Genomic DNA, 26,344 nt, shown 5'->3' on the forward strand with positions numbered 1-26,344 from the left:
TAGACTTCTCTTTTCGCTTAAGGCTGCAAAATAACACACCTTCCATTGCCAAATAATTCTTTAATTTCTGTCTGCAGTTTGTGAGAACCCCTGAAATACAAAAGAACTGCCACTAACCCTCTATTTATAATGCAAAATCTTAACATTATTAGAGAAAAGTGGAGCCAATGCAAAATTTATAAATAGCAGTTACTATGCTGACTGTCATTAGCAGAATAGCATGGTCATGTACAGCTGAGATCTGTGTATTGCAGTAAGCAACAGACTCAATCTTGGGTTTTATTGCAGTCCTAGGTTGTCGAGTGAATGAGTCAGATTAATTGTTTATAACAAGCTGTTCTGTTTAAAGTATTATATTAATTATCCACTGTCCTAGCGCAATCTATACAGTTTTAACTATCGCACCTTCTATGCAATGGCTAAGTTTGCATTATTCTTCAAATAATGTTCTTCATGGGAATGATTGTAAAGAATCCATAACAAACACAAAGAATGCTGGAGAAGCACAGTAAGTCTGGCAGCATCTGTGGAGAGAATCTGGTATGACTGTTCGAAATCCACAGATGTTACGAGAACCGAGTTTCTCCAACATTTTCGGATTTCCAGAATTTACAGTATTTTGCCTATATTTTTGATGTAACTATATGCTTTTTGCATCTAAACCAAGTGAACTAGATAAAGAACATATTTAAAACCTAGGAATTTTAATCCTCTTTCTGCACCTTTTTAACACACTGGTCAATTATACTCATGTTCATTAGCCCACTTAAAGTAATGAATAATAACTAAGCAGAGAGAGGAAGCTAACTGGGATCTCTGAATTTATTCACTTAATAGAGAGCCAGGAAGATTAAGCCCTGCATAGATCCACAGTTCCACTCATTCACAGGCTCCCTAAGCTTTATTTCCTGATTTAACTAATCTCACTACCTTAGAGCTACTCTGCACCATAAGTACAACATACCATCCAGGATTGTCAATAATGGTAAAAATAATCTTTGGAAGAATCAAATTTCATTATATTCTCTGAAGACATAACACATGTTTATATCCCCGAATGATACTTCAGGATTAATTCATTTTATCATCAGAGATACTGTCTTTCCTAAGCAACCAGCTAATTAGATAGATATGCTAGACCCCATGGTAGATATGCTACACCCGTGGTGGTATATGAAGATGAGCAGAGAGTTAACTTGCTAAATCCAATACAATATTTCCCCTCGACAGTGAAATGTCAGGTTTTTCTCAATAAACTCTGTACGCCATTTTGTCAAATCATCACTCTTAAGAGCGACAAGTAAGAACACAGAAAGACAAAGAGTAAGCTTTATTTCAAATTGAATGTTTTATTCTATTTGGTTAGAAACATGGAGAAATTCTACAGCGCAGAAGAATCATTGCCAACAGTACTGAGAGCAGATCATTGGCCACATTACACCCTCAGGATAACTCATCAATGATTCAAATTCTACATATGATTGTATATGCTTAATATTGCGTCAACAATCTTCAGAATAGCACTTGCTCACCACTTCATGTTCAGCTAGGGAGCTATCAACATCAATGACAAGTGCTACTATGCAAAGGCAACAGCCTCACTTAGGGTAGATATCGATGTGTGCACATTACCTACAAAGCACATACATACCTAGAGGTGTTAAAGGGAGTTGGGGCCTTTAGTTACATATTTAGGGGATTAACAACCAATATTATGCATATACTTTTCAAATGGCAGTGCACAGCATGTGGAACAAACCTGGTGCTAATCAGTAGATTGTTCAATATGCCTGATTCAACATTTCTATCTGTTGCTATTTTCACCAACAAAGGGCCTTTGAAAGCAATATTTAACCCTGTTTAGCAATTACAAATTATTGGCATGAATAATATATGAGTAGATGTAAGCCCTCATCACCACCCACTCTGGCAGATGGTTATGACACATGAAATTCCAACCAGAAGGGGGCTGACAAGAGGTCACCCCTAGGTGGAATTGTGATTTGATTAATAGAACATCCTTTCAGCAACCCCCACAGACTTAAGTGTTTACAAGGGTCCGGTCTTAGCCTGGGATGACGACTCAGAAAGAGAAAAGAAAAGGAATGGGATCCTGAAATCAAGATTCATATTGGTTTGCCAAAGACAGTATTGACTTTACACACACTTTACCAAACTGAAAATTCCTTCAACCAATTGGAACCCTGAAGATCAGCACAAGATGATTGAATAACTAAAATCCACATGCCAATCAAATGCAGTATCAAAATCTAGATTATTTTACGCTGACGATGAGAGAAGTGAGTATTGGCGAATCAAATACTTGCCCACTTCAGACAACCACTGTCAACACCGTGAACCTCCAAGCCAAGTACAGCATGGGTTAAATACAGACAGAGGAGGAACACTCCCTCTACAATGTTCCATCACAATCTTTCAGGACAAGTGAAGAACAGTTGAAATCCTTTGTAATGGAACTGATGAAAGCGGGTGGATAATAAATGTTTTAAAGCCCTGCCATACCAGACTAAGGTTACAATAGATATATTCAGTGGGTCTAGCAGCATAGCAGTCTGGTAGAGTGAGAAAAACAGAATTAACGTGTAAACTCTGTGACGTATCCTCAGAACCAAAAGATTAACTTTCTTTCTCCACAGATGTTGCCACACTGCTGAATGTTGCCACGACTTTATGTTTTTATTTCCAATTTCCCTCATCCACAGTAATTTTTTTTAGAAGGTTACAATGGGGTCAGTGAACGAAGAGAGGATGGCATGGGACCGTCACTGGTAAAAACAAATAAGCCACAATAGAATGATGAGGGAAACTGGCTTTACATCACAGGAAAGGAGGTTACTTTTGTCTTATAATTTATTTGATCCCATGGAAGAGTCAGTTTTGGGAGGGCTAATCCATTTCAAAGCTGTCTTGGCAGAACAGGCCAAGAATTAAATTACTTCCCACAAAATTTATAGTTCAGTTTTTATGTTGTTATTTTCATTGCCTACTACAATGAGATTGAGGTATGTGCCTATCACAGACTGAGGTAAAAGAGCATCATTTATGTTTATACGTATATATAGATCTACCGTAGCTCTACTCCTAAAATTATTGCATATCATACACATGTAACTTTTAAAGGACTACTGTCCTTAGCAGCAGCACTAGTAGTTCTAGGCCTTTCTACACACAGTGCTGTATTTAAAATTATTCTCTGTCCACTCTTTTCCAGTGTTGCAGACCAAGCAAACCACAATGCTGTGTGTACAATAGTCTGTCATAATGTATTCTGCCTGGGTTGCTGTGACCAGATTCCTCAGGGTGAATCAAACCAATGGGCCATTCAACCTCCAACTCTACAACATGCAACTAGGCAACCAAACCACAGTTAATCTTTGCAGCACTTCACCTCCTTTAAAATGTGCTTCAAATATCATACTTGTAAGAATGACTAATATACTGTCAAGTTTACAATTTCTACAACACTATTAGAAGAAGTATTACTCTTATTAAAAACATGTTTTAATATTTCCACATTAAATGAAGTTCATTAAACTTCATGCGCTAGTAAGAGACCAACTTAGACAGAGGCCATGTCCTTAAACATAATCAGCTGGACAGTCAGGCTGGCATCTTACCTGATTTCATCATTTGATTATAGTGGGATCAAGCATTAAGTACAGTAGGGGGCTTCCTGGGAAGAAAAACAAAGAAATCACAAGTTGCCCCTCAGCAGTGATGTTTTCTCTGCAAGGATCCTCAAAGCTCCCACTTAATCAGAATTCACATTAAGTACAGAAATATAACCAGCTTTCAGACCTCAGCCAGTGCCTGTACATTTTTATGTGCTCAATATTCTGCTATGCTTGAAAGTGTCAACTTTCAAATCCAGTGGTCATTTCTAATGCATGAACTACAGCAGGATTTATTAGTTCACTGTCAGGCAGTTATCCATGCAATACTGGAACAGTTGGGAGCAAGAGCCCTTGCCAGTCTTTCTATCTTGGGGCACTGAGGCTGAACCGTAGTGTACCACCTGGCTAGGTGCAGATCAGGAATTTAACTTGAAACATTCCTTTAATTTGATTCAGCTGTTTTATTGGATAATTTCCAAAATATCAGGAAAAAACTTGCTGGTAGTACTTTCTTATACCAACCATTGTTAATAATGAGCCTTCTAGCAGACATGTCCCAAGGTGAAGGTTTAACGCTTCCAATTGATGTTGATATCTTGCATGTCATGTATTATTGATACTATTGATACTAATTCTTACTATTAATAATCAATTGTGTCACTTGGCCTAGTTGACATATCGGTACTGCTACAATGTGAGAAAAAGTTTACAAATTCTTCTTCATAATCTAATGATTTAGTGGTGAGGGAGTACATGTCAGGATGTAAGATAGGGTAGATTTTCTGTACATTCCTTTCCACGACAGAAAATCCTGGAGGAACTATTGGCCTCCAAATCCAAATTTCTGTCATATTCTAAAAGTGCAAAAATTGCAAATAACTTGGTTAAATTTACCGTTTTGTCGAAAATAAGCTCCCAAATCACTTGAATCTTGGATATGTTTCTCACATGTTTTTCAATTTACCACTTCAATCAGGGCCACTGCCAGTAACAAACTTGTACTGCAACCCAATGTTAAGTAGCTCAAAACATTTTCTTGACTTTGGAATGGCACAAACTACAGTGTTTATGTGAAGGGTAAGTGCCTATTTGATTGATTCCACATTGTAACTATTGTGCATGTCTATTTACTGCTGGGGTTTTCACAGCCCAAATGGCCACAGTAGGAAAGCGTCACATATCCACTGCTACACATTATGGAAGTTGCAGTGATGATCGTTAACAATCTATGTAATTAATTGAAAATATTAAACATCAACCTCAAGTAATAATGAGTTAGTAATAGAATGTTATTTATGAGCTGTCTTACTGATATTGAAACATATCTTGCAGACTAGAATTAATTGTTATGATCCACTCAGCCAATTTCATTATTAAAGTTTTACCTTTCTCTTGGACAACAGGACTAGCCCTGAGCTTAAGGCTCTGCCTATCGTTTCTTGGCATTTTTCCTATTTCCAGTCCCCTGTCTGATCAGCCTTCTATCTTTATCCTAATTCCATTCTTTCAATACATGGCAATATGGCCCTGATGCTCAGTGGCAATCCCATTCCTCCAGATACTGTCTTAGAGTTAGCAACTATGGTGGTGAATAAGAAGCAGGTGGTGAGAGAAAATGAAAAGTTAATTACTCTATTCCCCAGTTAAATAGTAGCAACACATTATTACTTGGAGTGGGGGAAGGGGCAATCTTAGTTTACATTGAATTTGAGCATGTGAGTGATGCTTCCATGGTGAGGACATTTAATTTGATTCACTTTGTAAGTGCCTTTTCTTTGGAAATGTGAAGATGGTGTGTTTGTACATTGTCAGTATCTGATTACTGCCCATTGATGGTCGGTTCTGTCACCTGTTTGACTCTGGTGGTGACTGGCAGGAACATTACCAGTTCTCATCAGATTGGGGGTGGCAGTGGTAGAGATGCTGCACACGAGCCTGTTTATTGTATAGATGTGTTCTTTTCTTTCATCAGTTAATTTTTCATTGTTTCATACTGAAGTCGAAAAATGCCAAACAGAATCAGAAATTGCTGGTGAAACTCAATATGTCTGGCAGCATCTGTGGAAAGAAAGCAGAGTTAAAATTTCAAGCCTGGTGACTGGGTTCTGATGAAGAGTCACCAGACTTGAAACGTCAATTCTGCTTTCGTCCCACAGAAGTTGCTGGACCTGATGTGTTTTAGCAGCAATTTCTGTGTGTTTTTCAGATCTTTACTATCGACAGTTTTTCATTTAATTTTAGGTAAAATAGCAAACTTGAAAACCAAAAATGTAATTGGGAAAAGTCTGGTATTGATAAATGAGCCAATAAACTAACCACCAGCATATATATATATAGCTCTTTAGGCAGCATTCTCTAAGTCACAGGTTCTAGACTCAAATCCTGCTCCAGCTTTAAACACTAAATTCAAGGCTGAAACTCCAATGCAACATTGAAGGACTGCTGCGCCATCAGAGGTGTCATCTTTTGGATCAGACATCGAGCTAGAGCCCAGTCTACCTACCTGAATGAATGTAAAATAGCCTATGGTACTATTTTGAAGAAAAATAGGGCAGTTTTCCCTGGTTTCTGACCAACTTTATGCCTCAATCAACATAGTGGATAAAACAGATTTTCCGGTCTTAATCACATTGCTGTTGAGAGAACTTGCGGTGTAAAAATTGCTATTGCATTTCCTACAGTAAAAGTGACTGCACTTCAAAAGTACTTCACTGTCTATAAAGCATTTGACATGCCTGGTGGTTTTGAAAGGTGCTACATAAATGTAAGTATTTCTTTCACACACAAAGATTTCAGGATTGTGCACTATTTTTCAGAAGAGGAAGTATTCATAATACATTCAGTGGAGATGTGGTTAGAGGAGAGATAAAAAAAGAAGACCATGTCCACATGAATTGTAAAATTAGTACGTGAAGGGAATATTCCTCTAAACCATTCAAAAGAAGTGTGTCCTTACAAATGAGACAAGATTGAGGGACTGCAGGCTCTCTTAAATGGGATCAGTCTAGATAGTAATAAAATCTGCAATCATCCTCCAAGTTCTCACCAACTACAGTGAGTGGTGCCTCCCTATGATCCAGCTTATGACAATAATTGTTTATTAGTTAAAATGACTTTCAAAGGATACAGCATGGATGGTGATCTACATAGATCACTACCCCCACAATGTGTGGCAACCTATGTTACAGCAAAATGCACGGATGATTCTATTATGTCAATCCCACAGCTGAAAGTGCATCTCAAATAATAACATCCTATTAAGTGCACTAGTTATAGCAAGCAGAAAACTGCATAAAACACAAATTATTAGATCCAGCCTGCTAGATTAGCAATCTCCTCTTCCACGGGACATGTGAAGAAGATGTGAAATCAGTAAAATTATACAAACTGCCCCAAAGGCACCTGATCCAGCTGTTAGATCCACAGTCATTGGAGAGACAGTAGGTGGCATAACAAATGAGAGTGAGGTGGAGGATGCAAGCTTGAAAGCCTGAACGAAATCTTGAGGCCTGAAATGGTGACAGACAATACCACAATGGACTCTAGAACATCAATCAAAAACGCCTGTTATGCAGGTAACAAAATAGACCCCAAGTGCAACTAAACCATGCAGTAGATACTAGGATTCACAACCCATCACAAGTGCAAAGAAATGTACCAAAGTATTGGTATGGTCTCACTGCACCTTGAAAAAAGGCATCAAATTAAAACATTTAAAGCTGAACCAAAAGCAATAGGAACAGTGATCATTTGATAGCCTACCATTTCACCAAATATAAAGGCAGAGGGCTGTCCATACACAAAGGTGGCTTTCCCCTGTGAAAACATGAACAAAAATTTCCATTCAGGATTCAGACAGCATGCAAAAGATCAACACACTGCACTGAGGCACAAGAAACAATTGCCTTAGAAACAAAAAATCCAATAATAATTCAATTGTTAGAAGAGGAAATCGCTCTTCTGATTTAATTAGAATAGCAGTTCCAAGGGAGCTGTGACATAAATCAGAAAAATTCCACATACAGAAATCTAAAACTAGTAAGTAGATTTTGGATGAATGCCTTCTTCCACGCTGACACTGATCACACTCAAATTACACATTACGTTGAAGTAATAAACTGACCAAGACAGATCTTGATGACCATCTGACACAAGTAAAAGGAGGAATCTGCAGCCCCCATGATAGATTTAATCAAGGGCATTACAGTGCTAGGGAATTTCAAAATAAAACCTGGCAAGTACCACAGGAGAAGACTGGTCATAACAAAAAGTGTCATAATTGGTACAGCACTCAAATCCAGTGCAAGAAAGAGATGGGTTGCTGAAAAGGACACTTAAAAATTATTATGACATTATACCAAAATGTCATAAGAAGATTATCTAACCACATCAAAATTTCCTATTATCAAGCAATTTTTCAATTCCTATTATCAACAAAGCTAAGTACATCAAATGATAGGATTATAATCAAGAGAGCCATTGTTTACATTGCTCATATATCAAACTGATGGGCACAAGTAGAAAGGAACTGAAACAGTGCTGAAAGGCATAAAGTTGATGAGTTCTGTTTGACCAGATGGTATATGAAGGTTAGTTAGCTGAAAACTTAAACAGAGAGGATAAAACCACACTCTCTAGCCCAAATCAGTCACCATGATTTTAAATAAAACAGTACTGATTTCAAGAGAGTGCAAAAAGGATTAAATGAAGTAGTTGAAAACTGGACAAAACTACAGTTATAGACAGGAACAAAATCAAAAGTGACTCCATTCACATAAAGAAGAATGTCAAGCAACACAATCCACTACAGCTATTATTTATCAAATGATGTTGGACCCTTTGACATGCTCACTGGACGGGAAATTAGAAGAGTGAAGATGAAACTGAACAATATTATTTTTTTATTAATCATTAATATTTTTATAGATGATATAGTGATCCTGGGCAAACCATATGCAAGTATGATTGAAATTCTTAAAGGCTTGCAGATATTCTAATAAAGACGTGGGGCTTCATATTATTGCCAACAGAATATAATACTCTATTTTAGAAGCAAAATGAAGTCTTTACAATTAAAGGGAGAACCCAAGGATAAAGGCAACCTCACTAACTACATACTGCAGGGGCAAAAGAAAAGCATTTGGGTGCATAAATGGACCAATGGGCAGATGTTGCTGAAGACTAATGAATCAGCAAAGCTGTGTTCGTACATGATGACTCTTAAGGAGGTAGGAGTTGAAACCATCTAAAAACACATATAATCCCAAGGAACTGCTCCCATTTAATCATGATCAGTTTCCTGAAACACACTTACAGAATTAGAAAATCAAGTAAAGAGGTAGTTATGGAGTTATGATACCTCACGGTCAACACTGAAATCCTATATTCAAGTAACAAAGGTGATGCCTTGGTCTTGCCAAGAGATTACAATCTAATCTGCAAAGTAATATCTTTTGGAAATTCCAGAGATGCTATAACCAGAACATCTCCATATGTTTTACAAATCTTCAATGATTTGTAATGTCCCAAAAAATAGATTAATTCTTAATATTGGAACCAGTGGTTTCTTCCTGTAATAATAGGTGTAACAGTTGCCTATTACAACAGAAGATGGAATTATTGTCAACTTTTTATAAGTACATGAGGAAGAAAGAAATAGAAGATATGTTTATTGGATGAGATGAAAAGCTGAGTAGGGAGGCTTGTGAGAAGCATTAACACTAGCGTTGGGCTCTTTTGATACCATTGTGGTATCCCTTCTTCTGAGCAGGTGTGGGTACAAGTTCTACCTGTGCTGGAGGTGCATCATAACATGTCTGAACAATTAAAATAGCTAGGCCTCTTGTGCCAAATGTTTTGCTTTTTCTTTAAGTCAATAAACTACTGCTCAGGTATTACTAATGTGCTGTGTTTTAAACATTAAGAGCTCCCTCTGAAGGCCTAGTAGGCAAGCCCAGTGTGGAACTGAGACACATAAACCAGCTCATACCAAATCTATGCTGAATGACAGATCAACGCTATTGAGCATCATTATGCTCAATCAGCAAGCCCATGCACACACATATCAAGAACAGAATCAAGCTTGGCTGTGAAAATCCTTCATAAAAAATTCACCTCACAACTCACGTGGACAATGGCCTCAGATGTAGTAAACAAGTAATTAGTTTTATGACATACAGTGCTAATTTATGGACGATTTTGTCCTGTAAGTCTGTGACAACTAGGAATTAAATTGAGTCTCAATGAACTTATTTCATTTAGGACCTTTGAAGCCACAAGACAGGACATTTTTACACTATTACTCTGGGCTGAACATAAACACAGTTTCCAGAGATCAAGGACCTGCACCTAACTGAATTCTCCCCTCTCCCAAAAGTAGTTTGCACCTTTGAAACAGTTTGTAAACTTTATCACTGAGCAAGGGAGGAGGGACTTTCTGCACAATGAACCCATCTAATATCTATTCTAGAGCATGGGGTAAGATTTCATTGCCAGAGCTGAAGGGTCCAAAGATTGAAAATCATAGCACACCACGCTCCTCTCCCCTCCGCTCCTCATAACAGTGTACACCTAGAAGAGGGTTGGAAAATTAAACACAAATTTCAATCGCCGTAGCAACAATCATGCGACCTTTGCCCTTGTCCTGTCTTCCCTCCATCCTGCTTGCGGATGGGTGTGAACTTGACTCTGTGGATGTGGACGTGAATCTGGAACTTGCTGTTTCTGACAGGAGGCTTCTTCTCAGTGGAGTGGGCATGCTGGGGCTGGATCCCTCGTGTTTGTGCGCCGGCTTATCAGACAAATGCGTTCTACATCGATAAGAAGCCCTCCTCCTCAATTCTACCATCAAGTCACACTTCAGAAAATAAAACACTTCCTTGACCGAACATCTTTTCTCTGGATCAACAGCCAGCAGCCTCTGAAACATTCGTAGTGCTCCATCTGTGAACCTTTTCCACTGTGAGGGAAACCCATTCAGCCGGCCCCTCTGCCACCGCACAAATTCCTCATAGAATGTGTCAGATGGCATGGCAGCCTCCCAAGGAAAGTTCCCAGTCAACATGCAGAAGATTAGAACACCAAAAGCCCAGACATCAATGCTGCAGTCAACTAAAAAGCCTTCAGTCCTGTTGGCTTGACAGATCTCTGGAGCTGTGTATGGGATGGTCCCACTGATGCGCTTCACTCTGCAGCCAACTTTGCGTGTCATCCCGAAATCGGACAGCTTCACCCGTCTGCACTCCTTGTCAAAAAGGAGGACATTTTCTGGCTTTATATCCCGGTGAACCAGACTCTTACTGTGCATGTAGTCAATAGCTAAACCCAACTGCTGCACACAGCGTTTCACGTTGTCCTCAGGTAGACCCACCTGCACAGAAACAAGGGTTAATTAAGTGTGGCCAGCTCCAGGTTTCACCTCTCCCAGTTTTTAACACTTTCAAGTAATGATTGCACAGCCAAGGTTACATATCTTACGAATATATGAATTAGGAGCAAGAGTAAATCATTTGGCCCCTTTGAATGTTTTCTGCCATTTAATAAGATCTGGCTAACCTGACGAGAGATTTAGGAGTTCAGGTACATAATTCCTGGAAGTTTGCAACACATGTAGATCAGGTGGCTAAGAAGGTGTTAGCATGCTTGTTTTGATTGCTCAGTCCTTTGAGTTGGGTCATTATGTTGAGCTTGAACAGGATATTGATGAGACCTCTTCTGAAGTATTGTGCCCAGTTCTGGTCTCCCTGTTATAAGATGGATACTATTAAGCTAGAGAGGATTTGAAGAGATTTATCAGGATGTTGCCAGGAATGAAGGGTTTGAGTTATAAAGAGAGACTGGATAGGCTGGGACTTTTTTCACTGGCGCAAAGCAGATTGAGGGGTATCCGTATAGACATTTGTAAAATAATGAGTGCTACAGACAAGATGAATGGTGAGTGTCTTTCCCCTAGTGTGGGGGATTTCGAGACTGGGGGAATATTTTTATGGTGAGAGGAAAAGATTTAAAAAAGACGTGGGGAGCACTTTTTTTACACAGAGTGGTTCGTATTTGGAATGAACTGCCAGAGCAAATGGTGAATATGGATGAAGTTGTAACATTTAAAAGACATTTAAATAGGTACGTGAACAAAATGTTTAGAGGGATAATGGCAGGCACATGGGACTAGTCTAATTTGGGATTATGGTCGGCATGGACTGGTTGGACTGAAGGGATTGTTTCTGTGTTGTATGATTCTATAACAGTGTTCTCACCTCAACTTCCCGGCCTACACCCTGGGTTATTTGGCTGCCTTGTTAGTCGAGAATCTATTAACCTCTGCCTTAAAAATATTCAATTAGCCAAACTCCACCACTGAGGAAGAGAATGTCAAAGACTCTCTGTTGGAGCTAAACATCCTTACATTTATATTTTGTTTTCCACTAAGTAAATTACACCATTCTGTTTGCCGTTCATATCACCAGCCTTTCATGATTTATGTACCAAGACACCCAGAACACTCTGCACCTCAAGAATTCTGCATTTTCTCTCTATTCAAATAGTATGCTGTTTATCTATTCTTCCTGCCAAAGTAAATAAGTTCACATTATCCTATATTCTACTCTGTTTGGCCAAATTTTCACTTAACTCATTAACCTACCCAGATCAATAGACAGGCTCCACATGTCTTCTGCGCATGTTATTTAAGCTATCCATCTTTGTGTTATTCGCACATTTAGCAACCATACATTCAGTCTCTTTATCCAAATTTAGGTATAAACAGTGGAGGTCCCAGCACCAAATCATGTGATAATCCACTTGACAACCTGAAAATTATCCACTTTGCTTCCTGTTAGATAACCAGTCCACTGTCCATGCTAAAATGTTACTCCAACACCATGAGCTCTTATTTTATGAAGTAACTTCTGATATGACACCTTGTTAAATGCCTCCTGGAAATTTAACTACAGCACATCCAAAGGTTCCCACTGTCTGTTACATCTTCAAGTAGCTTCAATAAATCAGTCAATCATGATTTCCTTTTCATGAAGCTATGTAGGCTCTGCCAAATTACATTTAGATTTTCAAAGTGCCTTACTATAGCTTCTTTTAAAAATAAATTGTAGCATTTTCTTATTAACAGGTATTAAGTTAACTGGCCTGTACTTTCCTGTTTCCTGACTTGAATAAAAGAGTCACATTTACTATTTTCTGACTTGATGGGACCTTACCAAAATCTAGGATATTTTGTAAAATTAAAACCCATGCATTCACTAACTCAGCGACTTTTTAACTGGCATTTTAGAAATTATTCTCCCTCTTAGAAGTCAAATTGTTTTAAATCATCCTAAATCATCACTCAGAACATGTCAGAGATGCAGTGCAAAGACCTTTATCAGAGTTTTATTTTCAGTTTACTTTAACAACTAATTTTGATGGAACTTGGCTAGTGACAATTAGGAATTTAACTGTACTCATCTAACCTGTGGACACTTTCATGCCACAGCTGACAGTTATTATTAAGATAAGGGAATTTTCCATTCTCTACAGAGTTTCCACATATAAAGAAATTAAATGTTTCATTTTTAACAGCCTGATTTCTGGCTGTTCACCTACAGTTGCATTTTCCCTCACTACTCAGAGTAAAACGGGACGTTGATCAGATCGGCCAATGGACCGAGGATTGGCAAATGGAGTTTAATTTAGATAAATGTGAGGTGTTGCACCTTGATAAGGCAAATCATGGCAAACCTTATTCACTTAATGGTAGGATCCTGGGGAATATTGTCAAACAAAGTGACCTTGGGGTGCAGGTTCATAGTTCCTTGAAACTGGAGTCGCAGTTAGACAGGATAGCGAAGGCGGTATTTGGTACACTTGCCTTTATTAGTTCATGCATTGAGCATAGGAGTTTGGATGCTATGCCACAGCTGTACAGGGACATTGGTTAGGCCACTTTTAGAATACTGTGTTCAATTCTGGTCTCCCTACAATAGGAAAAATGTTGTTAAACTTGAAAGGGTGCAGAAAAGATTTACAAGGATGTTGCTGGGGTTGGAGGGTTGAAGCTACAGGGACAGGCTGAATAGGCTGGGGCTGTTTTCCCTGGAGTGTTGGAGGCTGAAGTGTGACCTTATAGAGGTTTACAAAATTGTGAGGGGCACGGATAGTGTGAATAGACATGGGCTTTTTCCCAGGATAGGGGAGTCCAAAACCTGAGGGCATAGGTTTAAGATGAACATACATATCAGGATGGCTGAAGTGCAAGTTACTCTTTCAGAGATAGTAAGGACTGTTGAGGCTGGAGTCAGAGATAACACAGTGTGGAGTTGGAGGAAGACAGCAGGCCAGGCAGCATCAGAGTAGGAGGAAATTTAACATTTCGGGTAAGGACCCTTCTTCAGAAATAGGGTAGGGGGAAGGGAGCTCCAAAATAAATAGACAGAGGAGGGGTAGGGCTGGGGAAGGTAGCTGGAATGGTGATAGGTGAGTACAGGTCGGCAGTGGTGGGGATTGTCAGTGAGGTGGGAGGAGTGGAAAGGTGGGAGGGAAGATGGACAAGTTGTGTCAGATCAAGGAGGCAGGGATGGTGGGGGGTGGGGGGCGGTGTTGGCCATGGGATGAGGCTAGAGATGGGGAGATTTTGAAACTGGTAAAGTCCACATTTAGCCCATTGGGTTGTAGGCTCCCAAGGTGGGATATGAGGTGCTGCTCTTCCAGTTTCCGGATGGTGTCATTGTGAAACTGGAGGAGGCCCAGCATGAACATGTCATCCAGGGAGTGGTTTTGCCTTTATTGACCTGGCTTTATGTGAACCACCAAAGACTATTTGTTATGTTATTAGGATGGTCTCTGCTGGCTGCTCTGACACTTCACAAAGCATTACTGATACAAACTTGAAAGCCTTACATCATGGGTCATATTCTAGAGAGAGTCAAGGCCAAGGCTCAGAATCAAAAGAAATGAATTGGAATTATGGAAGCACTAAAGCCCTGCCAGGGCCCCTCATTGAAATCCAACACAACAGCATGAGAGTTGACAGAGCAGATAAGCAGTGACAGCTAGCTATACTGCAATAGCAATCCTAACACACCATACCTCCAAAAACAAGCCATCACTTTTCCACTGTATGGGTCTGAAAAGTCTCTACTAATCACCTTGACAATGCTGTTTCCAGTGATATATTCATAATGAAATAGAAACAGTTGTTCACAACCCTTAACAATGCTCAAGTGGTAATTAACCTGTGTCTGACCTGAAGCAGCTTCTATGGCCACAAGTTTGGACCAACATTTTACTTATTTCTAAAAATGATTCTGTAAATTTCTAGCCCCTCACCTGGGGAGGGATGATGTCAAACAAATCGCCACCTGGAGCATACTCCTGACCAAACACATAGCAATCTTCAGTCTCAAAGACAATGTCAAAGACCTTGATGATGAAGGGGTTGGAGGAGAGATTGTTAGTGATGCTGTACTCTTTCAAAAAATTCTTCAGCTTTGTTTTGTTTTTATTCAAAAACTTTAAAGCCATTTTGGTTCCTGCAGAGAGAAATAAACAGAAAGAATATTGTTAAAAGAATTGAGTAGGTGAGACTGATCCAGACAGTAACAAGGAGTGATGGTGAAAAAAAAGTGCCTTCTTGGGATAGAAAACTTATTGTCCATAACACCAAGTTATAACACAACCCAAAGTCTCAGGGAGCAGGCATTCAGCAAGTACTTCCTAATATTTTCTAAAATAGTGAAGCCAAGAAAAATGCAGTGACAGTGATAACTTCAATAGTAGATACAGGCTGAACATGGCATATCACTAGGGGATTGCCAATCTCAGAAATTTCAGTATACACCCAGTTACATTTAACAAAATATCAGACTCCAAATGAGAACCAATAATGCAGTATTTATATTGGATCACAGAAAAGTAATGCTATCAACATTTCACAAAACCACTTACTTTGAAGCTGCAATAACTATTTTATAGGAAGAAATATGGTAGCTATTCCACTCCAACGACATCCTACAAACAACAGGTGACCCAGTTAATACTTTATTTTGGCAACATTTATTGAGGGAGGGTACCAGGCAAAATCTTACTCATCTTTGAATAGTGCTAAAAGATCCAGTTTAAAGTCCATGCTTCAGACTCACTCAGTAGTTTGCAGAAATGTCAGACTATAGTATGTCTTCAAGTACCAGGAGTGGGGCTTGAACCTACAAATAACAAAGCACATTATGTTCCTCTTTTACATACCAGCTGATCATTGTGCACACTGTCTGTCCCAACTCTCCCATACCAGCTTCACTAAAATCTTATACAGACTTCTCCATTCTCCTACATTAGGTCCTCAATCGTGAATACAGGTGGCACTCACATTTAAGTCCGGCACAAATCATTTATGAATTACACTCATATCACAGTTGTCCCTTTGGTGGTATGACCCAGAGTGGTAACATGGCTAATTTGGTAAAAGGGGAGTTTGGTTAGAAGGGAATTGAGGTGGTCTTTTCCCTTCACTTACTCTATCTTCAGCCTCAAGGAGACCAGGGATGGACTAGCTGCACATGAGGAGTGCATTTTTAAAATATTCAAGATTTAACATTGCAAGGAGAAAATAAGTTTCCTTGAGTGGATCTGGTAGCCAACTTGGGACAAATGGTAGCCTAGGTAAGTAAGACCTGATGAGTATTTCTACTGTTCAGTGTTTAAAGTAAAAATTGCTCTTTGATTTAGAGTCAGAGTGTTTAAAGTATAAGAGATTAGGTAAGGTCTCTGGTATATATTTAATACTTTAAACTACAGGAGGTAAATGGAAAGAGAGAAATTTAAGGCATGGCAAGGCAGCTCGGTCATTATTGTATTCACTCCTGTTTGTAAAAATGAGATGGGATCTCTCATTGAAACTTATAAAATGCTGATAGAGATGATCAGACCGAATGCAGGGATGTTGTTTCCCTGGCTGCGTAGTCCAGAACAAAGGGACAGAGTGTTAGAATATATGATAGACCATTTAGGACTGAGACAAGGAGACTTTCCTTAACTTAGAGCATGGTGACCCTATGGAAATCTCTACCACAAAAGGCTGTGGAGATCAAGTAACTGAAATATTTAGGAAGGATATAAGTAGATCTTTAGAGGCTAAAGAGGGTATGGGGAGACAATGGGAGTATATTACTAAGATAGAGGGATAGCAGAGCAAACTTATGGGTGTAATGGCTTACTTCTGCTCCAGATTTCTGTTTCTATGACACATGTAGCAGATGTCACTGTGTTCCAACAGATATTCTTTTTATTTGCTGTTTGTGAATGAAGTGGAGTTCTTTCCAACAAGTAATGTGTAAGAACTTGACCAGAAGCAGCCAATTCTGATACAAAACCATTTGAGAATCACCGCTAGGAATTAAGTGAGGATCAGTGTTTCTCTGCAGTTTCCATTTGAAAAGTCTCATCTTCTCCGCCACGCTTTCCCTCCATATTTCTGTCAATTCGGTTTATATTTTCAACTCTTTGCTCCCAATTAATCCCACTCTGCACACTTTGGGCGTCAGTGACTATATTGTGCAAGGCTATTTTCCACCCCATCACCTGATATACTCCAGATGAAAGCATTGTTCTCATGGGATTAATACTGTATAAAAAAATCGAGTGGGGTTATTGTTAATGTGAGGTGGCTGAAGATGTGGAGATCAGAAACGTCAGGGTGCGATTTGTCTTCACAGGGTTAAACTCTTGCACTCTTCAGCCTCAGTCACAGCTGCACTCTCGCTGCTAGGAAGCTCAAACTGACCTAATTATAGTCTATCTTACATCAGTGAAAAAAATAGGCTAATTAAAATTTGCGGTCGAATCGGCCAATTTATAACAGTCGACAGCAGAGAGCTTTGGTTGAACATTCCTAATCTCTGACGCTGTGTTTTATTAAACACTCAGTGTACTCTTTTGCCAGTTTCCTTGGTTGGTATTGTTAAGCATTCAGCTCCATGTTAAAAGAGAGGCAGTGAACAATAGAGGTGAAGATGAGAGTGTTCACAATGCTAGCGAAGGGATAGTGAAAGAACCGAAGGCAGCCCTCATAGCACTAAACACAAGCTCTTTGTAAGCGAGACACTGAATGCAGGACAAGCACAGACTGCTTTACGTTCCTTGGCTTTCTCCCTGGGCTTTCTATGAAATGTGCCATGTTGCCTTAGCAACAGTTGAGCAGCGACAGGAGATTAAAAATGGTTTCAGCTCTGACTGCCTTTTGAAGACTCTGAATGTCTTGAGTGTTAAACTCAAACCCACCCCAGTCAATATATCCTCTATATGTAAATTCAGTCCACAAATACTCAAATCTCAACAGACAAATCAAACCATTCTTTCACATAGCCCTTAACCCCCACTGCCTCATCATCTCCCTCAACTCATTGTGTCCCCATGTCCCGCAACCCCCCACTGTCTCGCCGTATCCTTCAACCTACTGTCTCACAGTATTCCTCGCTGTCTCACCATGTCCTTCAACCCACTGTCTCTCCATACCTCTCCACCACACCCACCCATCCTATCATCGCTTCTTGCCACTGTAATCTATTATGGGGGTGATTGGGAGGGAAGAGAGACTTTGCTAGTCGACACAACCTGTGGAACATACGTAGACATTTGCTTTGAAAAACCGCAGTTCCAAACATACCCAACGAGAAAAAAACAGTTGTGAAATATAATTTTAAAACAACGGCTAAAAGAAGAACGCCAACAAGGAGAGGGTTAGAGGTGAGAATCAAAGAAACAGAGAAAGAGACACTCAGAGATATACCGAGAGATAGTAGGAACTGCAGGTGCTGGAGAATCTGAGGTAACAAGGTGTAGAGTTGGATGAACACAGCAGGCCAAGCAGCATCAGAGGAGCAGGAAAGCTGACGTTTTGGGTCTGGACCCTTCTTCATTTTTTTTCCCCAGAAGGGTCCAGAGGTATACCGAGAACGCATAGAAACCAATTCTTGTTGGGGGTTGCTGCTGCTCGCAGAACGGGAAGGTGTCTGTGTCGGCAGACACTTCTACAGTGTTAAAAACCGAAAGTACTGCGGATGCTGTAAATCGGGAACAGAAACAAAGTTGCTGAAAAAGCTCAGCAGTTCTGGCAGCATCTGTGAAGGTAAAAACAGAGTTAATGTTTCGGGTCCGGTGACCCTTCCACAGAATGTACTACTCACTACTACAGTGATAACAAAGTATAGAGTTGGATGAACACAGCAGGCCAAGCAGCATCATTGGAGTAGGAAAGCTGCTCCTCTGATGCTGCTTGGCCTGCTGTGTTTATCCAGCTCTACACCTTGTTATCTCAGATTCTCCAGCATCTGCAGTTCCTACTATCTCACTGCTACAGTGTTGTCCAAACCATGTAGGCTACCACTTGTTTTGTTTATCGGAAGACTGTCAAGTCTCCGAACCCCCAGGAATTTCTGACTCCGTTTTGAACTCCTTTACTAATTTAAGTACTATATACGTATGCTTTTAACAGCGACTAATTGTGCGTCTTTCTAGTTCGCTGGCTTGAATATTCTGATCTACACGCAGTAATAGTCCAAACGGTGTTCGTTTGTTCCGTACCAAGTCCCAAACCATTCTCTTTCTTCCTATTATTTCCGTCCCTTCGATTCACTGTCCAAGCCCTCACCTTACGATTCTTGGAGTGACCTCTTCCGCCCTGATTCACGTCCCAATTGAGGGAAAGTGAAACTTTGGCCACATAGTACAGCTCTACCACAGCCTTGTTCTTCTCCTGAAGGCTAAGGCCCTAGAGGACAGCCAGACCCCTGGCTACTGGTCTGCCTAGAGGTCAGTGACCGGGGAGTTTCCTGACCGTTCCGCACACTGGTTCCACACTGGAGCTGAAGACAGTCAGCGGCGGGGAACTATTCGTGTTTGCCTGAAGTTTACCTGCGTTTTTGTGGATAACGAGCTCCACCCTGCCGTACGTCCCCTTGCCTAGCTCTCGGATGAAATCGTAATGTTTATGCATGTCTGACGCCGACAGACTGCGCACAGCCATCGCCTGCAGATCCTCCGTGTCGCCCACCGCGCCACATGAGCTTCGGGTTAGGTCCTGTTCGGTCCCACAGACATTCATCCTTGCACTGAAGACAAGTCAACAAACAAAAACACATAAGATTATAAAATCATCCGACTGGCGGAGTGGGCTGTTCAGAAATGGCTCAGGAAGACTGCAGCGTGGGCACAAATCTCAACACTCCCTCCTTCATTCAAACCAAAACCCCCAAATCACAAGGGCAATGCCATGGAGAGCCCCACGACCTTGAGCTTGGAGCGCAGATGTAGGCGACATCAAGCCTGACCTACAACTCAATGTCATCCACTCTCACCCACTGTTAGGGTGAGCCCTTGGTCCTACTGGCAATGGAATGAGATTGTAAGTTATCCAAACAACTTCACAGTATCCTCACATTCTGTTACCCAACCCCTGCAAACCAGCATTCGCCACTCTGTGAAAGTAAAGCTTGTATTTGTATAGCTCCTTTCACACTGGGACGCGCTGCAGTATCCGCCCCTCCCTGCTGGCCAGACGGTCAAATAAACCGAACTCTACAGTTTATCCGGGCGAGTGTGTACTGGGCCCCGGCGTCAGAGGGGTTTGAGGGTGCTCTGTGTCCGGTTAAGCGCAGTCAGTATCTTTCTGTAAATTCAGGCCACACCATGACCACAGTGTCCCCGATTCGAACTGACTGATGACTGCGACTAGAGCCTACATGACCCTCGGATTGTGGACAATCTCTGGCCATGAGCACTAGACCATAGAAAACATGGAACCACAAGAGAAGGTCAGCTCGGTGGGGAGAGGGCTTCTGCAGAGAGGGTCTGCACAAGCGGAAACATATTCCATCTCGGTCAAACCTAGCTGCAGCAACTTCATCTGAGCGACTTAACTGCAAACATAAAACGGAGCCAATCAGCTGAGGTGCCGTGGCGTGAGCTGGAGCCCCTCCATCTGTCTCTCTTTCTCCACTTCACTTACAATCTCTAAGGACATGACACATTTTTATTCTTTGCGTCAGCTAGGTTCGCCGAGGGTTTTGGAAATTCAGCACAGAAATTCATCAACCAGCAAGCAATTTCATCAGCTTAATTAACACTTTCAGCATTTTGGAAGATTTTATTTTTGAATAGTCCTTTACCTTATTCCAGTTTTCCGCCGACCCTCAGGAAGGGACTAACTCAGGATGCTGAGGTACAGTTCCGTGGGTATCCTCCAAGAGTTTGCTCAATGGCCTTTCTTCAAGAGTGAACCTCGACTCGACAATGTAGGTCAGCGGGAAGTCACAGACAAGCCTAAGACTGTCCTTGTCCACTGGATACACACACAAAGTCACACACACACACACACACACACACACACACACACACAAACACACTACAAACTCACGCACACACAAACACTCCACAAACTCACGCACACACACACTACAAACTCACAGGTACACACACACTACAAATTCACGCACAAATACACCACAAGCTCACACACACACACAAACACACTACAAACACACACACGTACGCACAAACACAAACTCTCACACACAGGAGGGAACACAGACCAACAGAATATTTTCCCATCGCTTCGAAAACCCAGAAATGCTGAGGGCCGAGTCCAACACTGCCCCACCTAATTGAGAACACGTCAACGTGGCTTGGTGTTATGCTGGTTGCTGTTACCTACCAGAAAAGCTCTTTCAGCCTTTTGCTCAATGATTTTTCACAATGCTGTGTTACACAGGTTGATCTGTGGACTTCTATCCCCTGCTGAAATTCAGAGCTACATGCTCCAGCACCTGCTTTTATTTACATCACCGCACTCCTGCTGGTTTGTTCTGCACACCGTTGTAATAGATGCAATGCTGCGCTACCTCAAAGTTCGCTCAAGCTCATGTTAGACTACAGTGTCTGAGCACTGTTGGAGGACCCACAATTTCATTCAAATAAATGCAAATTTGATAGATTTCTTTCAGAAAGTAGTAATCTGGATTACAGTGCCTGAGACATTTGAAACCTGGCATCTGCTAATTGAGGTTTGAAGTGCTTGAAAACAGCAGGTGTCTCTGGATTAATGTTTCACAACGTTCGCCAACACTGGCAGTTTCCTCACCTTATGTGTGGACTAATTGAAGGGGATTAATAGCTGTGATTAGTCAACGACTCTGTTCCTCCAGTCCATTAACAGAAGGTAAATTCGATGTGCCGTGGGATATTTTAATTCTAGTTGTTGCTGTTTGAATGGTTTCGAGTGCAGTAGAGGCTGGAGAGGAGGACATGCCCAGTGATCTGCAGGTGATCAATGACTGGTCTCCCAAACCACCAGGCAGCCTTCCAAAGCAACGTCCATACAATATCCTCCTTTGCACACTGTGTGACAGAGACATGAAAGCACTGGCAATCAGACACAATTGGAGTGGAAAGGAATCATAGAATCCCTACAGTGTGGAAACAGGCCCTTCGACCCAACAAGTCCACACCGACCCTTGGAGCAGCTCACCCAGACCCATCCCCCTATAACCCACCTAAGCTACATATCTTTGGACGGAAACCGGAGCGCCCAGAGGAACCCGGGTTCCTGGCGCTGTGAGGCGGCAGTGCGAACCACTGAGCCACCGTGCCGCCCTTAAGGAGGAGCTACTGCAATGAAATGATACGGTGGAGAATAATAAAACAACCATATCAGGAACAAAAGCCAATAGGATCTCAATCGCATCAAACCGAAGAACAAACTGACAAATCAATGGGAGAAAAGCACAACGAGAATAACATTGATTCTGCACTCTGCTCACCAAGGCTCTCCATCGACTAACCCTTTTACCCAAAGACCCGATTTGAATAATGTTCCGACCAGCAACGTAAAAGCCACTAGGTTACTTTCTGTAATTTGATATACTTGACAATTTCGTCAGTGGTAACTGGTTTTTGCATATAAACAGGATAGAAACAGGAGGCTTTTTTCAATCACAGGCTGTCTTTGAAACGTTCCTGACACATAGGGCCTTTGCAAAGGGCCAATTTCGGCAGCGTCTACAGATCACAAGGTGTCGTTGTCAGACAATACGGTCCCAGAGGCTTTCAAACTCCAACGCCCAGATCTATCACTCTGCTGCGAGGCTCCATCGACATCTATGTTTTCTCTAATGCTCAAAGCTTCTTTGACAATGTCTTCGTACTGCCAGACCACGTGCTCGAGGTGGGTCAGTGCTGGGAAACCCAACTGCCTTTCCAAAGGGACACAATCTCGAGGCACTTAAAAGGAAATTTAGGTTGGATAACTTCTCACACGAAAACAAAACCAATAACGGCCACTGATCATCGGGAGAGTGGAGACGGAAAAACACTCGAACGATTTAGGTTAAAAACATAAAGAACTGGAGAAACACAGCAGGTTTTGCAGCCTCCGTAGAGAGAAAAGCAAAGCTCTTGAATAGGACTCACTGGACTCAAAGCCTTAACTCTGTTTCTCTCTCCACAAATACTGCCAGACCTGCTGGGTTTCTCCAGCCTTTCTGTTTTTGTTTCAGATTTCCAGTGTCCGCTGTAACGTAAAATATTTAAGAAACCGGTGGATGGCGAGCAGGAACTAAATTGTTTCTTGATAGACTGGTTTCGGGATGTGTGGGCCAGAACAGCTCGTATCTATGAGCCCTACTCATCCCCGGGTGAAGGTGATGGATGAACTAGAATAGACTGGAGAGATCAGAGATAATGGGAATTGCAGATGCTGGAGAATCCAAGATAACAAAGTGTGGAGCTGGATGAACACAGCAGGCCAAGCAGCATCTCAGGAGCACAAAAGCTGACGTTTCGGGCCTAGACCCTTCATCAGACCCTCTCTCTGATGAAGGGTCTAGGCCCGAAACGTCAGCTTTTGTACTCCTGAGATGCTGCTTGGCCTGCTGTGTTCATCCAGCTCCACACTTTGTTATCTCGAATGGACTGAATTCCGCATCTGCCTGGATCAAAAATTACCATAGGCCAAGTCAGAGCAAAGATACAATTTTCACTGAAACGTGAAAACAAACGTGTTTAGAGGAACTTCTGCGTTGATTTTCGGACACTTCGTGAAACCGTTGGGGAGAACTAATTGTATAAAGAAAGAATTGCACTTCTGTAATACCTTTAAACGACCTCAGGCCGCCCGAGGCTCCTCTCAGCCAGTACCTTTGGAAGTGCAGTTAATGTCATGCAGGAAATACTGCAGCCAATTATTGCACTGCAAGATCACACCAACAGTTATAGACCAACAAGAGCATAGAACAGTTCAGCACAGGAACAGGCCCTTCCGCCCACTTTGTCTGTGTCGACTTTATGGCGTTCGGAATTAAGCCCATTTGCCCGTATATGGTCGGTATCCCTCTAGTCCCTAAATAAACATCGAAAGAGCTGCGGATGCTGGAAATCACCAGCAAAAACAGAATTTGCTTGAAAAGCTCAGCAAGGTTGGCACCATTTGTGGAGAGAAATCAGAGTTAACGTCGGCTGACTGTTTCTCTGCCTGTTATGTGTCTGTCCAAATGTCCTTAAACGTTGCTATCTTATCCGCTTCTACCACCTGCCCTGGCAGCGTATTCCAGGTACCTACATCCCTCAGCCTAAAATACCTCCCTCGCACATCTTCTTTAAACTTATACCCTCTCATTTTAAGACTCTGACCCTCGTTTTTGACATTTTCAACCTAGCAAAGAGACACTAACCACGCCTCTCATAATTACAGATTGTTTTAGTGATTATGGTTTCGAAATAAATATTTGCCAGGACTTCTGAAGTACTCTCCTTTGAATAGTGCCCAGGTTCTTTTACACTCACCTGAAACAAACGGTATCTTGGTTTGAAGTCTCATCTGAGAAACCGCCCCTCGGGCAGCGCAGAACTACCTGAGGCTGTTGAGACTCAGGTCTCGGGACTGACTTAAAGGTGAGAGTCTTACCGCTGATCCGCAGGTGACTCTTTGAATAAAGCTATGCACTTCAGTAATAAGAAACTACACACACAAATAAACTGTTCTTTGTTCCCATTTCGTACATCTCATCCAATAAGCGACATGGCACCTATTTTTCAGTCTAGTCAATGTTGAAAGCTTCTGACAACACGTTGACTGCATGAAGTTTCAGAGGATATATTAAAATGAAAAACTAACCGAATCTCCTTTAGAAAACTCCATCTGTAAGAGATGTGCTTACCTTACTGAAATGATTAGAAACATCATTGATTTCCGATCTACATACCGTATTGAGGTGTACCTTTGAGATGCTCAGGCAGACAAGGCTACGCGCCAAGTGCTGGAAAATGGGATTAGAATAGTTAGGTGGTTGTTTTTGACTAGAGCAGACTCGATTGGCCGAAGAGTTTTTCTCTGTGCTGTAGATCTGTATGACTGTGTGACAGTAACTGCTTGATGAAAACGGGTTAACAAACCGGTGGCCAGCGAAGTCTGCTGTATAACTGTTTACTCGCTGTTGACAGTATTGTTCAAAGTTGAAGAATCGTGGGTGAACTGGGTGTGGTCCCAGCGGATGTGTACATTTCCCGATTACTCACTGAGGAATCTGGACGGTCAGAAGAAGCAAGAAATGTGGTTTTAAAATAATTTAGAAGAAATCAAGGCAGTGAGGAGAAGCGGTGAAACCTCCTCGCTCGCTAACAATACACAGCTCAAACTCTAAGAGCTGTCCTCCGATATACCATAAATGTCGAGAAACCAGCCGCGGCTTTAGAAAGGAACAAAAACGAAGTTGCCGGAAAAGCTCAGCAGGTCTGGCAGCAACCGTGAAGGAAAAAAACGAAAGACCTGCTGAGTTTTTCCAGCAATTTTGTTTGTGTTCCTGATTTGCAGCATCTGCAGTTCTTGCGGCTTTAGAAAGCCTCGAACACTAAGAGGGAAATCATAGCCCTTTAGAATCCAGGGTTGGTGATTGCCGTCGGTCGTCTATGCTAACAGAGATAGGCGATTTAAAATGTCAGGACTCTGACAAGTGCCCTGTAGCAGTGTCCAGCTTGATCCAATGGAGAGGATGGACCGCAGGTATGTGATACGTGTCCTCCCTTCCAGCAGCTCCCAACAATTGCACTCCGAAGTGGCTCTGCTACAACTCAGGTAGCAGAGGTATGTTTTCCTACACCGTCTGGGACTCTGAAACACCACCTACCCGCCGGCACTCAACCCCTCCCCAACCATCCCTGCGGCTGAAACTCACCTGCAGCTTCTCGACACCTGAGACGCTTCCACATGCTCCCTCTCCCTCTCCCTTGGCTCTTCCAGCCTTTCCTGTTTGTTGCCCAGTTGGAATTTTGGAGTTTCCTTCCCTAGGAGTGAAGGAGGAGCCCGGGGTGCTGGTTGGTGGCGGAAAGAGAGGGGAAGCCGTTCCGCAGCCCCTCTCCTGGTTCACCAGCAGCTCGTCATTGAGCAGCTTTCCAACATCACATTCTCAGCTGCAGCCTTGTGCCCGTTCCTTTGTCCTTTGTTTGTCTAATGGCCCGTCCTTACGGTTTCTGTGTGGGGCTGTTCTGCTCCACTTTCATTCCTGAATGTATTTTTTTTCTTCTTACTGTCTTGCTGATGCAGTAAAGCTCAGTCTCTCCCTGCCCTCTTTATTACAGGATTGATGCTGACCCCCTCATGCTTCCAATACTCCACTCCCTCGCTCTGTCCTGGGGCTCACCGCTCATTCACTTACAACGCGCTCCAGGCTGCTCCGCCT

The 26,344-nt window shown here is 41.8% G+C and overlaps 1 protein-coding gene across 5 annotated transcripts; it reads right to left on the minus strand.

Moving 5' to 3' along the window:
- Positions 1-1,329: 1,329 nt before the first annotated feature.
- sbk1 (SH3 domain binding kinase 1) lies at positions 1,330-26,344 on the minus strand. Of its 5 annotated transcripts, none has more exons than XM_048551766.2 (5): positions 25,841-26,344; positions 24,872-25,192; positions 19,530-19,726; positions 14,952-15,154; positions 1,330-11,004 (listed from the first exon to the last, which is right to left on the minus strand). In XM_048551766.2, the coding sequence occupies exons 3-5, from the start codon at positions 19,717-19,719 to the stop codon at positions 10,225-10,227; spliced, it is 1,173 nt and encodes a 390-aa protein (XP_048407723.2). In that variant the 5' UTR covers positions 19,720-19,726; positions 24,872-25,192; positions 25,841-26,344; the 3' UTR covers positions 1,330-10,224. The 5 variants fall into 5 exon arrangements, with proteins under 5 accessions (XP_048407723.2, XP_048407719.2, XP_048407724.2 ...); XM_048551762.2 differs by having other exon boundaries at positions 24,827-25,192; XM_048551767.2 differs by lacking the exon at positions 24,872-25,192.

The sequence above is a fragment of the Stegostoma tigrinum genome, chromosome 23 (assembly GCF_030684315.1).
Source record: "Stegostoma tigrinum isolate sSteTig4 chromosome 23, sSteTig4.hap1, whole genome shotgun sequence".
In the NCBI taxonomy this organism is placed as follows: Eukaryota; Metazoa; Chordata; class Chondrichthyes; order Orectolobiformes; family Stegostomatidae; genus Stegostoma; species Stegostoma tigrinum.

Bases quoted from the DNA above. Each gene is read 5' to 3' on its own strand.
- sbk1 (XM_048551762.2), bottom strand. From the start codon at position 24,852: ATGATGTTTCTAATCATTTCAGTAAG. The intron at 19,727-24,826 runs GTAAGCACATCT...ACTTGTCTTCAG, and splicing joins TTTCTAATCATTTCAGTAAG to TGCAAGGATGAATGTCTGTG. The intron at 11,005-14,951 runs GTGAGGGGCTAG...GTTTCTGTGCAG, and splicing joins TTGACATCATCCCTCCCCAG to GTGGGTCTACCTGAGGACAA.